Source organism: Periplaneta americana, chromosome 10 (genome assembly GCF_040183065.1).
Source record: "Periplaneta americana isolate PAMFEO1 chromosome 10, P.americana_PAMFEO1_priV1, whole genome shotgun sequence".
Lineage (NCBI taxonomy): Eukaryota > Metazoa > Arthropoda > Insecta > Blattodea > Blattidae > Periplaneta > Periplaneta americana.
This window is the reverse complement of record NC_091126.1, coordinates 147,590,953-147,609,795: the sequence shown is the minus strand read 5'-3', so window position 1 is coordinate 147,609,795 and position 18,843 is coordinate 147,590,953. Positions and strand designations below refer to the sequence as shown.

Here is an 18,843-nt window from a genome sequence, read left to right as displayed (position 1 = left end):
ACGTTACGGTAAAATCAAGAAGTCATACCATCATTCACGATGGGAACATAAACATAACAGCAAACATACTTGGTAACCATGGTAACATAACAACGACGCCATTTCCTCATATTCTGTCTTATACTTCAGCGCTCCACGATTGTGTTCTGTTTGCAAATCACGTAAGCATAAACATGAAAGTTTGGAGTTTGTAAACTTCCATGTTAACGTCTTACGGTAATGTTAATATCAGTGTTTATGTGAATCATTGTAAATGATCCCATTTGGTAGCCTGGCCGCAAACTTCTGTGTTTATGTTACGGTTGTGTTCAATTTTCATTGTGAATGGGCCTTATCAGTTGTGAGCCAGCTGTTGCTGTATTTAACACGTACAGTGCAGTTTCTTGACATAGTTGCTTAAATATTCAGCTTGTGTGTAAAATTTGTTAACAATGCAAAACGCAAAATTCATGCTTGAACAGAGAGTTTTTATGTATGATGCATGTGAAAACAGAGGCATGTAGAGAGGTGCGTAGGCAATTTGAAGTGAAATATCCGGGTGCTCCAATTCCAGGTAGAGAAACTGTTAGACGTCTTGTTAACAAATTAAGGACAACAGGGTCGGTAAACGCTACAATTCCTAAGCAAAAACGAAGAGTATTGACGGAAGAAAAAATTGATGAAATCAGTGCATCGTTTACATGTTCTCCTAATAAATCTCTAAGACGTGTTTCACAGGAAGTTAGTGTTTCAAAAACATCAGCCTTTACTGCTGCTAAACTTTTAAAATTAAAACCCTACAGAGTATAGTCACAGTCTAGTATATACAGTCACGAAGCTTAATACTTACTAAATATGCAAACATAAACAGTTGAAATATGCATCCATAGATAGTTGCTCACCACCAGGATCGCTACTATCGCCTAATCACAGACTCTTTCCCTAGCAGATCATAAAATGTATTGTACTTTCGATATCGTGTTTTGAAAAAATTAACACCTTCCTTCCACTATTGAAATATGAAATACATAAGGTTTATATATTATTTTCATAAAATATATATTATTTTCATAAAATATATATTATATTCTATAAACTCACCTTCCTGGGTCTTTCGGAAGGATAACTCTAACCTATTTTTCTTACAATTTATAGTACTACAAACGTCTCCTTGTCCCATATTATTATTCAAATTATTGTATTTTAGCCATTTACAGTTATTACAACCGATAACGAACTTTTCACAAAAATGCGAAATACGGCACAGTCAATGCCTTTTCGATCTAGATCAGGCCGTAATGTTTGTTCGGGTTTTCTATTTCAGTGTATGGAGCTCAGTGAAATATTATAACTTTATTACCTATCGTTGCTAAGCTTTATTTAGTGTAATGTGTTATAAGTTCTGTTTACTTCTTGTTGCAGAAATAATTACAAAACTGTGTTATTTTAATGTGAAGAGAATTTTACATGTTAACATAATCTGTTCGCGTCAACATTTCAAGTTTAGAATGGAAGCTATTTTGAGGTTTAATAAAAAAGAATTTATATTGTGATTTCAATTTAGCACATCTACCTTCCTTAATTTTAGACAAAACATTTACCATACCACTCCTATGAAATTAGTGTACATACAATTGTGTTACTTCATCTCTTAAGTAGTAGATAAATGCAATAATTCAGTATTCAATTTTAGTATTAAAATACAGACAAATTGAATGTCCGAGGTATCATACATGACATTATGCTTAATTATAATGTATGATTGCGAATTTAGGAATATAAGTTAAATATAGTAAACATAACCTATAATTTTCATATGAATGGCAAGGCATTGGAGATCACTAAATTTAGACGGAATGGGGCAACTGGTACAGTAAACATAGGTAACCTATAATTTCAACATATCTAAATATCCGTGCGGTGCAATTGAAAATTATTGCATCGTGCATAAATGAATGTACAAGAATTTCGCAATATTTAATCGCAATAAAGGCAGGTATTACACATACGAACAACGTAATTTTCACACCATAAATAATATTACATCTTAACTCGCAAGTAAATTATGTCTGACATGTCTCATAATCAATGTTTTAAATTTTATTAATGGAATTACACTACATTTTAGAGAAACATATGTTACATATGTTACTATTGTTCCTAGTACTCACAGCGCTCCAAGTGGCTAGCAACTATCGCGAGATTTGCAAAAAATCACCCCAAGCTTCGTGACTGTATATAGTTGACTGTGGTATAGTATAGAAAGCGGAAGCTTATGGATATACTATTCCCGCAAGTGACACCACAGGCAGGCCGCTTTCTTGGCCCCACCCATAGGTGAACGCTCTGTATTATGCAAATCAGGCTTTCAGATATAGCTCCTTGTGAAGCAGACTTGAATAATTACAATTTATGTAAATGTAATGTACTAATTAATGTTTGGGAACAGGATGACAAGACTGCAGGTGATGGTGGCATATGTTCAGAATGACTGTGATCAGCTCAGCCTCACGACTTGAAGCACAAAGCTGAGGTGCACAGACACATTTACCTTCAATATTACAATGGGGAAATTTTCTGTTCAAAGACTAGATCTGTTAATTGAGCATCCTGATTTGTTTCAGATGCAGACAGTGTGCATCGGATGTCTCCGAGTCAAATCAGTCTTGAAGAGGATGGTTCCACAGATAGTTTCCTAGCAAATGACGAAATTAGTGATGCTTTCAGTCTTGCGCGGGACAAAAATTTGATATCTCGTGCACTGGAAACGGTGGCCAAGGTAAAGTAAACTTCACTGCTCATTTTAAGTAGCCATTAAGGGTCGTATTCATAGACGAGACTTTGGACCAAAGTTGACTTTGGAAAGTACAAAGTCGCTATTTTCCTATTCACAGTCGACACTTTGAGGAAAGTAAACTTCAATCGTGACTTTACTTCGAAGTCGCCGAAAATCTAGACTTTGACTTTGACTTTCGTTTGTGAACAGGAAAATGACTGATATTTGGGAAATTGTTGTATTTGCCGAGAATATTGAAGACATCTAGGAGATTATTAAAGCTGCTCATGTTCCTTAGCGTATTATTATAGATTATAAATTCAAATCAAGGTACAGATGTGATAAACAGACAGTATTAAATATCCTCGCCATGTTTCAACTTTCATTGATGAATAATCAAAGAGGATTACCTGTTCCACCAATAAATAATACAACTTATTTCATCGCGATTTTACGCTATAGGTAAGGATTAATAGCTTAATATTGATTCTTACTATTTAATTTGATAGGGGATAGGTTATACAGTTGGAAATGCAGTTAATTTGTAATCCTTGCGGTCGTCATAATAATGTTTTCTGCATATTGATTTCAGATAATTTTTAAATAGTTTCTGCAAACATGCAGGGAATAACTCTGCCAAATGTCAGCAGGATAATATGTCTCTTTCATAGCCTGTCATTGGTGGAATCTTATCTTCCATATCTTCACAACAAAATTATTTTACAATGAAATAATTTCAGGGCTTAATGTGAAACTAACGTAACTGCAATAGATGTTTTATTCACAACAAAATTCTTAACAGGTAATATTATTTCAGATAAACTATACGATCATGTTTTGTATTTACGAATTGTGTTATATACAAAACTGTTCGAACTGAGTTACGATTTTTTGTGGCCAGGTAGAAGAACAAATCATTATCGATTGATGTAAAGGCCTAAAAATGTCCATTTTTGTACTTACGTTAGTTTCACAATAAGCCCTTGAATAATATGATTCTTATGTAAAGCTGCAATAACGGTTAACAATTGCTTAACATGTACCGATCTTCAATTGTTTTATTGATTTGTGACTCAAAAGATGGCTTTGATTGTGGTAATGCCTACTCTATTTCAACTATCTATTAATTTAATTCGTTTAGAAGGCAGTGCTTTTGATTGCCAACACTAGAATAAGATCGTCAAATCTCGATTTACCAAAGTCAAAGTCTCAGAAGTATTGTCTATGAATAGGACTTTTAACAAAGTTAAACTTCACTACGAAAGTCGACTTTGGGAAGTCTTCATCCAAAGTCTCGTTTATGAATACGGCCCTAAGAGATGAGACTGAGTGAAAGTATCAGCACAGAATGATACATTGTTACAGAACCTGAATGGAAATGATGGTCTTGGATTGAACGTGGACTACGACAGTGAAGGAGTATTTGAGTTGGAAGGTGTTCTGTTGTTGGAGCAACATATACCTTTCAACTTGCAGACACCTAGTCCTATGCCAGCCTACCTCAACGTTCATTACATATGTGAAAGCGCGTCAAGATTACTGTTTCTGTCAGTGCACTGGGCGCGAAGTATCCCTGCCTTCCAGTTGCTCAGGTGTGTTCCTCATTCAGTTGTCACATCACATTTTCATGATTTCTCTTTCAAGATTAATTAAATCAAATTAATGCAACACCTGTAACTACAATTTTAATATGTGGATTCCTATAATTGAATATTCGTAACTACTTTTATGTAAGTACAGATATTGGATGAAGATAAGAGTAACAGCAAAGTGATGTATCCAATTTATTGTTATATAAATGTAAATTTGCCATTTTTTCTTGTGAAATGCCTTTGGTTCAAAGTCTGATTCAGTCTGATGTAACAATGGCGGTCTGATATTGAAATTAACTCCACAGCAGGAATTACTGTATAAATACAGCAAAGGGAACTTTTAAATACATTATGTGTACAGCAGCCATGTGTGCACTAAGCAGATTTAGTAATCGGATGGCGTTATTGATGGTTTTTTTTTTATGATGACGGAAAGATTGTGTGCTGTAATTGTCCAGGCACAATTTTTCCGCTATCTTTCGATACATGTGCACCTGCCACCTAAACTACGGCCGGCCAGTCTCCGGCTCTGACATTTCGCTTGGAAAGAGAGGAGAGAACGAGAGAGAAAGATAGTGACCAGCATTGCCAACCTGTGGCGTTTTGAAGTTGTGAAAAGAACCTCGAAATTCCACTGTGAATGAAACTATTCTGCTAAATTTTAACCTTAAAACACTCTGGTTCGGTTTAAAGTAATGTTTTTAATTCTATTGTAATTTGCTGTTACAAGACTTTAGTTCTGATATGCGAAGATTGATTCAATCGCAGTTTGCATTGCTGGGAGAGAGGCGGGCACTAGAGGTTAAAGTTGTCTGCTAGAACCAACCAGCTATGAGCATCTGATGTATTCAGCGCGGTGTTGCCACTTCTTTTTTATGCGAAGCACGTGGCGAACGAGTCATTAGTTCTTTGTGTTATAGTACAGGCGAAGTAGTTGTGTTGTTTGTGTTTGAGTGATTTACGGTGCCTGTAACCTTATTATTGATATAGTAATATGGCCAGTGGTTGTCAGAATCAAAGAAGGAAAAAATCGGCTTTTTTAAGAGCTAAAGTCATGAATTTATATACAGATTGCGTGAATATTTTGAGAAGGAGCGAGACAATGGAGAACCTCTTCTCCCTGTTCGAAAGTGGTAGATAGAGTTTGTGATGCTTTGAAGGTGGGAAAAACAGCCGTTAAAACTGTGGCGTCCTTCCACTTGAGTATTAACAGATTCTAAGGAAGGTAGAGTTTATTTCATTTGATACACTTTCATTATAAAGATATTCCCATAGTCTGTGATAATATACTGTAGGCCTATGTATAATTTACATATGCGTTCCCATTAGTTTTTATTCTGTTATAATTATTTAGCTGTGTACATTAACGAAAGATGCGATCTATGTTTGTGTAAAAGTGTAAAATGATTTACATAAGCTTTTGCATTAGTTTTTTTTTTTTTTTTTTGTGATCTACGCTAGCTGTCTAGATTAACGAAGGATGTGATCTAAGTTATATGTAAAATGATTTATAGGCAAGCCTACGCATTCGAATTAGTTTTTATTCTGCGCCACAAAATCGGCCGTCGAGCGCGTGACAGTTTTCATTCTGTCTATACGTATCGGCAACACTATCTTCCTCGGTCACGAGAAACGTCAGGGCCGGAGAACGACCGGCTGTACTGTAGTACCTGAATTCCGAATCAGCTATGAACAAAAGAATAACTATTGTTGGGTGTCTTCACAATATTCTGCACATGAAGCAACTGCATTCAGTGTGCACAGTATAAGATCTCTGTTCTGGTTGAAAATATTTGATGATCTCGCCTCCCAATAATACAGTACTTCTTTGCCATCATTCCCGCCATGATTGACCAGTTGCGTGCCCGGTGGGAGGCCTCGCTTCTGCCACCAAGACGACATGTATGCTGCTGACACAACTAGACTAGACGGCATTTCGGAAGGTGGTTAGCTTCTATATGCGCCTTAGCATTTCTGGTATGTGACGTCACAAGCTTGTACAGTAGAACCAATCAGAATCAGCCTATAACAAGCACTTCCTGAGTTCGTTTGTTCATGTGCAAATGTTTCAATACATTGAATAAGTAACACTAACATATACTGTGTATATGTAAGGTAAATAAATGGAAGAAGAGACTGTAAAAAGACAAGTATTACACAAGCAGGCGTGGAAAATAGTGTTTAAGGTGTGTAATTATTTTAAAAACGGTAATGAGCAGAACGTTTTCGGCCATCTTGATGCTGGCAGCAACGTTGCCAACATGCAAGAAACGACTGCAGAAGCATGTGGTGTGGGATTGAGAACCGTGCAAAGAATATTGTTAGTGAAGGAAACAGGGTTTGTTTGGTGTCATGCTTACAGTAATCAACGGCTAAGGTCGTTATTGCCTTTTGATAATTTAAATTCTCTCCTGCGCTATTTGTATTGCACGTGCTGGTGAAGTACGATGTGGCAATGTTGTATGCTGCCTTGATCTATCCATCTCTCTCGATGCAAACGCTAGCAGACAACCGCCTTCCGAATTGCCGTCAACTCTAGTCAATACTATTCCCATTCATATCAACACTACGACGTCTATAAATAAAACAGTTTATCTGTAACTTGGCCTCTGCCAGTATTCGTTTAGCTGAGATGAACAGATCATTTCGTCATGGTAAACAGATATTCATTAAGGGAATGTATTTACATATACAATACATACATAAAGAATAGAAAATCGGGTGCTTCAATAGGGCGAAAATTCAGATATAAATTTCCTGACAGGTCAGTACCCTCTAGAAAAACAATATTAAGGTTATTTAATAGATTCAGTGAAACATGTTCTGTAAATGACAGAAAAAACGACAGAAGTGCCGAGTTCTTACGAAGGAAAAACTGGATGAAATTGGTGCGGCATTAGAGCGTAGCCCACGCAAATCTCTGAGATGTTTAGCACAGCAGACAGGTATTTGTAAAGCTTCTGCGAGAATGGCAACAAAATTATTGAAACTAAAACCGTACAGAATTCCTTGATGTCATGAATTACAGTCCCAAGATTACAATCACAGACTTAATTTTTGTAATTAGGTGTTAGAAAAAGTAAATAATGAACTTTATTCCCTTTCGATTTTTTTTTATTTGCATAGCCATGTGGCATCACAGAATGACAGATATATTGATCATCGAAGAACCAGATATTGTGCATGAAGCTCCATTGTAAGTTTTAACGAGTTAAGTTGCACGAACGCACTTGCCATCTCAGTGGCAGAAGCACGACTTCCCACCGGGCATGATGGCAAAGTAGGTTGAGTTGAAAGGTACAGTTTACTGAATTCAATTTGTAATCTTGTTTTAATGGTACATACTGTACCTCTTGAAGAGAGTAGTGTCAATTTCTCCCCTGTAAACAGCTAACACAAAATGCACCTTTAGAAATTCTGGAGTTCAGTCTTCAAACCCAGCTCAAAATCGAGAATTTTCTTGCGTATCTCTAGGTAATGCTGGTATAGTGCCTTAAAATAGACGATGTTATTTACCTCAGCCAGTCAGTGAAACAATTTTTATTGTTGTGTGTGAAATAAATTGACACTGGAATTACTGAGAGAAGCACATCTATCATCATGAGTGGTGTCTTAAAGCTCATTTACAAATCACCTGAGCCATTGACATAACTTAAGGGTTAATGAGCTGGAACTTGTATTCCGAGGTTGGGCTTGGCTGAAAACCTAGTTTGGGGTTTTTCCCCAACTGTAAGGCAAATGCCAGGTAATACCATACTTCAAATGCCAAGTAACATCTCGTTATTTCCATTTTCACAGACTGCAGATAAATGCGTAGTTCATACCGCGTTTTTAAATTACCAATTAAAGATGAGTGACAGAATAACCACATGTACTTCAAAATTTTTACTACATGTGACGAAACATGAATTTTTCTAAGTGACCCGGAAAATAATTTTTAAATGGAGGAATACTTGATGAATTGCTATATAAACATATATTTAGAGAGTTCACTGTTATGCCTGTTATGCTGAGTCAATGCTGTAATGTATTTTAAATCTCTAATTCAAACATGGATAGAAATGCGGACCATCTGACTGTGTGCTTAATTTTGTTGATCTGTCTCTTTTTACAGTTCCGATACACACGTGGTGCTGGTGAGAGGATGCTGGGCAGAGCTGTTTGCTCTGGGTTTGGCACAGTGTTCTGAAATTTTATCATTGCCTACAATATTGTCATCCATTATAAACCACCTACAAGCTTCAGTAGTACAAGAAAAGATTTCAGCACTGCACATAAAACAGGTAACTAGTTATAGTTAGATAAGAAATCTGAGTTCAAATAGAATTTCAGTGTTATACATGGGTTGTAAATAAAATAGTGGCAACACTGCCGGGAATGGGTAGTGCTCATTTGCATGCGATACGAGACAAGTGGTGATTGTAGTTGGAGATATTGTCGATGTATTGAATGATAAATCCAGTTGCTATGACAACAGATGTTATTATGTGTGGTTGCATTTAGTTTACTAACCTTGAGCAGCGATTGTGGATAAAAATCGAGGTAGTCCGTGGTAGAAATGCACGCCAATGTTATCAAGGGTTACTAGAAGTTTGTGGCAATGATGCACTACCGTATTGGATGGTTGTAAGATGGGTCTCTGCATTTTGTACGGGTTATAATGAGATGACACATGTGGCTTTCACAGGTCACCTGTTCATTTGTGCGACATCTCCTTGCTGTTGACCATCAATGGACTGTACGAGAATTATCCATCGAAGTCGGACTCACTCGTCAAACTGTGTAGCGCACCGGTATAGCTCAGTCGGCTAAGATGCTTGCCTGCTGATCCGGAGTTGCGTTCGGGCGTGGGTTCGATTCCCCTTGGGCTGATTACCTGGTTGGGTTTTTTCCGAGGTTTTCCTCAACCATAAGGCAAATGTCAGGTAATTTATGGCGAATCCTCGGCCTCATCTCGCCAAATATCATCTTGCTATCACCAACCTCCTTTGTTGTGGTAACTCTGTAGGTGGAGTTGAGCTATTGCGTATCGGTGCCACTTCTGTGCTTATGTCAGGTTATGAGGAACCAGCATGCTGCAATTTTTCTCATGTGGAGATTTTTCTTCAGGATGTTCCACACAGTTTTTTTTACTTGGTTATTTAACGACGCTGTATCAACTACGAGGTTATTTAGCATCGATGGAATTGGTGATAGCAAGATGAGGCCGAGGATTCGCCATAGATTACCTGACATTTGCCTCACGGTTGGGGAAAACCTCGGAAAAAACCCAACCAGGTAATCAGCCCAAGCAGGAATCGAACCTGTGCCCGAGTGCAACTCTGGATTGGCAGGCAAGCGCCTTAACCGACCGAGCTATGCCAGTGGCTATGATGATGGAGAATTGTTTGGATGTCTCAGGGGAACTGTAGCTCCGGAGAAAACACATGTTGCCTGGACCACGGGCTTGTCCAACACAAGTTATAAATTGGGGGTATGCTGGGAATCGAACTCAGGTCCACAGGATAAGTCCAGCACTGTAGTCACTAGACTACTGTGATGGCACTTATATGTATCTAGTGCTCAGTATTTGACAATTAAATCATTTTCCTGCTTGCTTCCCAATATTTGGTTACAATATCTGAATCAGAGGTCTGCATCGGACGTTTTCGCTCGAGCGCCAAGTAGTTCATAGCATAATCCGATAGGTAGTGCACATGCATGATGGGTAAAATTGTCACGAGCAATAAATCCTCGAACTGTATAAGCCAAGTGTTAGACAGTCGTTCTTGTTACAGTGATGAACTGTGTAGTAACATCATAGATGTTTATCATTTCAAAACTTTCCAGTGTTTAACTAACCTCTCCATAGTACAAGTACAAAACTTGCTTTGAAATGTAATATAAATGAAGGGTACACGGGAAAAACTATCAAGGTCCATCAAAAATCGAAATTGAGTTGATATTGCTACCTTATAGTGGAGAGGAAGTACTATTATGTGATCTAGCTAGTAATAAGAAATCATCGTTCTTGACATACCACTACGTCAATTTCTATTAAATACACACACAACAAAGTATTAAGTGCTTAAACTTTAAAATTCGTTTTTCTCGAAACTTTCTAAAATGGACCTTGATCGTTATTCCCGTGTACCCTTCAAATGTTGTAGGTAAATGTTTTTTTTTTTTTTCCCCACACAGGAGTGATTTTGTTTTTGCCACATCTGATAGATGTTATTGGATGTAAATGTAATTATTATAAACGGAGAACACAATCACGATAATGCAAGAACTGTATCAAGTTTTCTAGTAATAATAATAATAATCTCTAATAATTAGTGTATCAATCTTTGCGTCTGTAACAGTTGTGCAGCACGATTATTCGTTTTATTATATTTTCTGTGATGTTATCTCTGTAAATATTGTTATTAATCTACTGCTATCAATAATATTTTGTAAAACATTTCTACATTGTTGCAGTATATAGGCGAAACCCTATGTATGGACCTATCATATTATATATGTGGTAAATCAAATATTTAATAATTATTAATTACCAATAATAACTGTATATCGAAGTTTTTCATACTATTTTATTTATAACTTCATGTTCCTGTTTTGGTACGTTCCATTGACTGTTCCATTAAATGTTTGTCATAAACGCAGAAAATAAAGCCTTATTTTTACTGTGTGAGCAAAACATATGTGTATCTTATGTGTCGCCTTCCATACAAGATAAGACATGTCGGTGAGATGACCTTGTACTGTGCTTCTATTTATTACGAGCGTATCACGACCGATTGTATCTCACTCGAGGGTGCGACACTCAACCGAGTTCAAGCGAGCGATTTAACTCCAATGCAGCACTCTGATCTGAATGCATCTTCAAAGATTGGCAAGACTTCAGATGCTCCATATACGTATTTTCTCGTCCTATACGGAGTGAACTGCCTTGCAATGATAAAAACCAATCTTGTGCAGATTACTACTGAAATAATCGCGAAAATTGAGTAGTTTTTCTTTCATTTGAGTTTTGTGTCAACATATTGGCCTTCTCATTACCATTTATGCCACAATGTGATGGAGTTTACAGCAGTGTTACATCTAAAGAATATCAGCTTTCCCCCTCCCCCACAGTCGAAGTTTATGAGCCGAGTGGTAGGCTATTAAAGTACACAAGCTGAATACGTTGTTGTTTTGTCTACTGGAATGCTCTTAAAAATTAATTTGTATTGCAGGTAACAGACCATATCTGTAAGCTGCAGGAGTATGTTCATGGTATGGCGAGACTGCAGGTAGATGAACATGAATACGCGTACCTCAAAGCAATAACACTCTTCAGTGCAGGTGAGTTCCCTGAGATGCACTTCTCAACTTGATGCGTTAGTAGCAGGGCCGGATTTAGGTATAGTGCCGCCCCTAGGCAGTGCTGAAATTTGTCGGCCCCCCCCCCCCCAACTCCCACTTAATTTATGAGCAGCTATTATAGCCTACAGGCCATATTTAGTTTAAATTAGTTTTAAATGAAATGTTATAATTCAGGAAACAATAAATTACTGGAAACAAAATACATGCATCTTACTTGTGAATTATAAAGATTTCATTCGCACTTTCTTCACAGAGAAAGCATTGATGATGTTATCAAAGTCGATCTGACGAAGCACATCAGACTCGATGCAAAGAAATATATTTAAACTTATTCGCTGTTGAAACAAAATTGCCAGACTTTGGTTTATTTTTAAGCATTGGTTTTGTTGGTGGTATAATTATTACGAGTATATCTTACTTCGATAGGAAGTATGAAGTAAATTCAAAAAGTAATCTCCAACTCTTTGCGGAGTAAACCTTTCATTATTGAATTATATAGTGCACATGCTGGAAAGTGATTAAATAGTATTACAACATCGCATACAGAACAAATAATACTCTACAAAAACATCTCAACACACAAACAACACAAACAAACAAATACAACCACACAGGCGTATACAAACTCAAATGTAACACCTGCAATAACTTCTGCATAGGACAGACAGGCAGATCATTTCAAACACGTTACAAAGAACACATCACAGCCATAACAAAATTACAAAACACTTCCACATATGCAGAACACATCACAAATGCTAACCACACCTGCAGAGACATCAACACAGGCATGGAAATTCTGCATATCCAACCAAAAAGCCAGAAACTCAACACACTAGAACAATACGAAATATACAGACACACAAAAACACATCCAAATGAAATTCTCAACACAACTCAATTTCAGAACACACACACTCTTTGACTCCACATTACACTACACAAACACACCCCCACAGGAAACAAAACAAAAAGGCGCCAAGACCAGCAATAACCAGTTCTGAAGAAGGTCAATAGCAGACCGAAACATGTTAACCAGGTACAGTAATATTTAACAAGAGAAAGACCTAATGCATATTCCGAAATATAATTTTCTATTAACTTGCTATTTTTCAAACTTGGATAATTTGAAAGAATACTTTACACTCAAAATTTCGAAAAGTCTGTCTTACAATTCCATATCAATTACATGTCAAGGTTCATATGTCAGTCTAAAATTTCAGCTGTTGTATATTTACAGTGGTGTTGTAAGGTGATCCTTACAACAGTTAATATTTTTGGTAAGATTTCAATCTTGCGACCTTTATATTCAGTTCACTTTTGTCTGATCCCTGTTACTGCAACGATAAAATGGAGACTGATTTGAATCTCGTGATTTTGATGTTGCAGATCACCCCGGACTCTCGGCCAGGAGGCAGGTGGAGAAGTTTCAGGAGAAGGCATTCCAGGAACTGCGAAGTTACGTTAATCAAACTTTCCCAGAAGATAGGGACAGATTTCCTCGTCTTCTCCTTCGGCTTCCTCCGTTAAGGGCTCTTCAGCCACAAGTGATGGAAGAACTGTTCTTTGCTGGCTTGATAGGAAATGTGCAAATAGATAGTGTGATACCATATATTCTCAGAATGGGGACAGGAGAATACAGTAGTCAGTTAGGTAAGTGTAGATGGTTTTCATGATTTGTTTAATTAGGTCTATTCACAAATTCTAGGTTTGAGTTTAAGCCATCTCTGCTACATTCAAATTGCATAGAATAAAATTTCAGGTTGGCCTAATCCCTAGTAATTAAAACAGCCTCCCAAATTCTGTGCAATTTATTTGACAAACTCTTGGATAGTTGGAATTCCCGTATGCTTGAGAAAGTTACTACGAAAGTTTGAAAGAATTATACTCAGGCTGCTGCTTGAATTATCTGAGTAATAGTTAAAAGTTTTGATAATCCATTTTGAATCTTGCGTACACTACTTTTAACACTTGAATATAATTGATTAACTAGTGGACTTACTCGTGTTAATTATGTAAGATTTGTCCGGCTTACAGCTGTTTCAGTGCTGGGATGGTGCGTGAAGCACTGAAACAGCTGTAAGCTGGACAAATCTTATATAATTAACACGAGTAAGTCCACTAGTTAATCAATTAGTTAAAAGTTGTTTAGAGGTGTAATTTACATTAATAATTTTGCAGTAATGAAATTGTGTTGCATTTGTGTATAGTAGTGGCCAGAAAAAAAAACCGGACTGACCCTTGTAGCTGATATCAGAGCTTGTTCACAGTGACAGCACAATAGACTGGTAACTAAGACTTTCGTGGTTCGAATCCTGCCTGGGAAGGAAACTTTTTTTTTTTTTTTGTTCCTTATTCAAATTTATTCCCAATACTTTTCGATTGCAGCGATATTTTACTACTTAATTAACTTATTATTCCCAGAACATGAATTTTACCAGCTTATTTTCTAATGGCTTTCGAAATGGGCTATGTCAGCAGTCGAAACTACAACAGTTTCAAAGATTACTCGCTGTCTGGTGAATGCGCAGTGGCTCATTTCAGGGACTTTGATTATTCTATCGGTCCAGTTTTTTTTGCCACTACTGTATACCAGCAGTAGGGAACAGCCTCTCTCAGAGGGCTTAGCTTCTCCTCTACCTTAGTTGCTGTTGTATGTAGGTATTCATGCTTGCTGCTCTGTTTACAATATGAGTTCCCCGTCCTTGGCTTACATGTTGTATTTGCCTTGCATCGAATTTCTTCTCATGACTTTCTGCTGCTTAGAATTTCTCCATCTATCTGTTCTAGTTTGTGTTCAAATTCTTCTTAGAAGTACTGAATACAAATAAAATTCTTTGAACAGTCTGTAGCGATGGATTTTTCAAATGAAAGAATTCGTAATACAATAGGAAACTAAGTTTTCGATCCTCTGTTTAATGTGGAATAATTTTATGAAACATATAATTGCCAATGTTTCAATAAAAATTCTGAAATCAGGCATTTTATCATCCATGTACAGTTCACGAGTATGCTTGCAACTTGAAGTAGGACAAATGATAATCTTCTAGCTGGTGCTATAATATTCACGGCCCTGCAGTATCTCTGTGGATATACTGCATGTTCAGTTCAAAGTGTGTCATGGCTCGCCGTATGCCGTCATGTGGCTAGCCGATGAGCCTAGAGAATTCAATCTTCCTACACTTCCGCAAAGGCATATTACCTATGTGCCAGAGAAGTTGCCTAGCAAGTACGGCATTCATTCTGAAGAGTATGTACCAATACGTATGGTAACCCTGGTAGTGGCAGGAATGTGAACTGTTTGGAAACACGTACTGAGGTGAGTTTTTTTCTTACTGTTGGGATATGGCGAGAGGGTTAAGACGATTACTTACGTATTTGTTGACATTAACTTGGATGGTCAACATGGACACGGAACATTTGATTTTTTGTTGTGGAATGTTGCGGTACGCAAGCGATGATAACAAATACCTTGCATACGACTTGGCCGCGTAAAACAGGTCGAAAGAGGTTATGATAGCACACAGACTTTACAGACCGCCATCTGTTGCTACAACATTCAAGTTATACCGTACATGTTCTCATGTTCAGATTGAACCCCTTGAATAATAGGCAACTTCTCTGACATAAAAGCTGGAACTCTCTTCAAATCGCTGATTCACAAGAGTGACGTCATGACACACTTTGAAATGAACACCCAGTAGTGTATTGGTTAACATATACCATGCCAAGAATGAAGTATCTTATAAAAAGCGTTTTTTTTTTTTAGTAAACTTTGTGTGATATGCTCACTGCAATTCTTTTTAATTACAGGTAGTGAAAATAGTACAGAAGGTCATGGTAAGAGAATGTTCAAAATGGAAGAAAATGAAGAAGAAACATGTTAGCACACGTTAGTGGAAGGATCATTTCTGTAAATATGGCATTTATATATTTTTACACTTCGAGCACTCAATGCCCTGTGCAATATTGGGACTGAAAATTCAACTATTGAAGTGCTAATGATTTGACTTGTTTTGAATATGTTTTAGCCATGAACTATATCAGTGAAATATAAGGGCACTTAATTCAACCATTTTAATGAATTTATGCAACCAGTTTCGAGTTTCATGTACATGTCACGGTTGAACACTGATAGACCAAATAATCTTACTAGCTGTGCCTTGTCACAACTTTTTAGAGCTCAGGAACAAATTGTCGTGTAGCAGAGATTTGCAAAATACTGGGTCATTGAATAAGATGTTTGGCATTTTACTTAATTAACTAACAAAATAATTGATTTTCTGTTAAAAATCAATGTTTTGTGTCCTACCTTAGTAAGTCTTGTGAGCACTATTTATAATTCTACAGATATTCAGGCAATATTCTCTTTCCCTCCAAAAATATTCAATCATGTCAGGCTTTAACAGTTGCTGTTATGTTGCTGATCTGTCTTTGAGGTTGTGCAGGTAACAGATTTTCTTCTCGTAAACATTCTCTATTGTATATCCCCACATGAAAAAATCGATGAGTGTGAGATTAGGGCCAGAGAAGACGTGTGATTGTACTGATTGCACAGGTACAAAATTCGGTTGAAAGATGAAACTTGTCGAATTTGCAAAGCACATGCCATAGAAAGCAGAAGAATGAAGAAAGTTACACAACCCAGAAGTGCACGCATTGTATTCTTCACCTGACATAATTAGGAACATTAAATCGAGACGTTTGAGATGGGCAGGGCATGTAGCATGTATGGGTGAATCCAGAAATGCGTATAGAATGTTAGTTGGAAGATCTGAGGGGAAAAGATCTTTTGGGGAGGTCGAGACGTAGATGGGAGGATAATATTGAAATAATTTAATTGTTACTAACTACTCAATCATTTAATTTTCACTGACAGAGTTACATTCCACAACAATGGCTGTGTTAATTACAAGGGCTATTCATAAAGTAACTTACGTTTTCATATAGCGTGCGTAACAACAGAGACAGTGGCGCCGCTCTTGCAGTGGAGTGTACCTTGAAGAAGTACGCATCGAGCAGCGGTATAGTCAAGGTCGTGTCTTTGTTCCTCTCTGAGCCACGTGCTGTCAAAATGTGTGCTGCAATCGCAAGTCCCGCCAGGTGTGAGGTACGTTCTGTAATAATGGCCTATTTCTTGTGGCCAAAAACTATAAAACTAGTGAAATCCATCGCCAACTTTGTGAAGTTTATGGGCCAGACGTAATGAGTGAAGGTGGTGTAAGACAGTGGTGCCGTATGTTAAAAAATGGGCGAACCAATGTTCATGATGAAGAGAGAAGTGGTCGACCGAGTATCATGAATGCAGATCTGATTCGTTTGGTTGACGAAAGGGTTAGAGCTTAGTGAGGATTTTCTACAGATTAGTCGTACTCTTCTGTACAAAGTGATTACCGAAGGTTCGGGCTACCAGAAACTTCCTGCCAGATGGGTGCCTAAACTCCTTTCTGAGGAACAAAAGGCTCAGCGGATGGGAACAGCACTGTCCTTTCTTGAGCGTTACGAAAGAGAAGGCAATGCTTTTCTCGATCAGATTGTGACAGGAGATGAGACTTGGATGGGGTATGTGAATGCAGAAACAAAGTTTCAATCAATGCAGTGGGGCCATACTCACTCCCCGAAAAAAACCACAAAGTGTCGTCAAACACTTTCCACGAGGAAACTCATGGCAACTGTCTTCTGGGACAAAAAAGGAATTTTGCTAGTGGAGTTCTTGGAGAGGAATGGTATAATTAACCCTGAGCGTTACTGTAACACACTAACAAACTTGAAAAGGGCCATTCAAAACAAATGTCGTGGCATGTTGAGCTCTGGGGTGATTTTCCTGCATTGCAACGCCCGGTCACATACAGCGCGTCGTACTGCGACCAAACTGCAAGAGTTCAACTGGAAAGTATTGGATCACCCTCCCTATAGCTCAGATTTGACGCCTAGTGATTACCATCTCTTCATGCACATGAAGACTGTGGCTTGGTTCGAAGCGCTTCGACGATGACGAAGAGTTGAAAACCAGCGTCGTACACAGGTTGGCTTCAGTTGCAGGCGGCCGAATTCTACGATTGCGGAATTTCAAAGCTCGCCAAACGCTACGACAAGTGTGTCTGTGTGACTGGAAACTATGTGGAAAAATAAACTAGAGTGTATGCTTTCAAACATATTGTTCCCAATTCTGCAACATCATTCACAGGTTTGTAAAAAAATAAACGGAAATTACTTTATGAATAGTCCTCGTATTACAGTTGTAAAATGTGGGGCATAAAGCAGCCACAAGATTCATTAGTATGCTCATGTTAGTCCGAAAGTGAATGTGAGTTTGTACATTACCATTGACATCCATGATTATGTGAAATTGTACCTGAAACCTGGAACATTTTAAATAGAGAATTACCAATGCTTTAGCAAGCATTGTGGATGATGATGATGATGATGATGATGATGATGATGTCTGTGTACTTGGAGGAAAATAGAATACTGGTATCTCCTTGATGTCGCAGAGCTATGAATGATGCTGAAATTGAGACTAACTGTGTTATCAAAAAGAAATCTATTGGGATTTTCTACACATTTTAAAATAAAAAAAAAAATGCTTCATTATTTTGACATTTATTCCAGTATCAAATCCCTAACATCGTATTCAATAACCCTGTATATATATATATATATATATATATATATATATATATATATATATATATATATATATATATATATATATTTTACTGATTCCCAAGTATACACAGTAGAATTCCTCGTATCTGGCAGCAGTGCCGAATAACTGATTTTTTTCTGTTAATTGCAAAATAATTTTGTAGGTTATGTAAAACATATTGATACACTCGTGTAAATGTGCAGTCATCTTGCTACTGCTATTTCCAAACCAACCAAGAGTGCTAACTTGCTATCTCGAAAGCTTTAAGAACTAAGGCCGTGAATTAGCTGTTGTGTCATTTGTTGAGCGGACAAGAAAGTACGTATTTCCCACATAATAGCTGCTTGTGCACCCACAAGTAGCACATAACATCGGCATTTTGTGATAACGTCATGCTCAGGATGTATGTTGCACATCTATATAACATATAACAGAAATCTGTGGAGCCAACACAGGTTCTTGTCTGCTTAAAAATGATGGCTTCAAGCCTCACTTCTGGA

The 18,843-nt window shown here is 37.4% G+C and overlaps 1 protein-coding gene across 6 annotated transcripts in view; it reads left to right on the top strand.

Moving 5' to 3' along the window:
- The window catches only part of Hr78 (Hormone-receptor-like in 78), a 51,778-nt gene extending 33,438 nt beyond the window's left edge, over window positions 1–18,340 (top strand). For all 6 annotated transcript variants that reach the window (XM_069838250.1, XM_069838253.1, XM_069838252.1 and 3 more), the window contains exons 6-11: window positions 2,604–2,758; window positions 4,121–4,347; window positions 8,462–8,630; window positions 11,565–11,673; window positions 13,084–13,347; window positions 15,508–18,340. In XM_069838250.1, coding sequence (XP_069694351.1) covers window positions 2,604–2,758; window positions 4,121–4,347; window positions 8,462–8,630; window positions 11,565–11,673; window positions 13,084–13,347; window positions 15,508–15,581 — 998 coding nt within the window. In that variant the 3' untranslated portion in view covers window positions 15,582–18,340. The remainder of the gene's footprint in view (window positions 1–2,603; window positions 2,759–4,120; window positions 4,348–8,461; window positions 8,631–11,564; window positions 11,674–13,083; window positions 13,348–15,507) is intronic.
- Window positions 18,341–18,843: the final 503 nt, after the last annotated feature.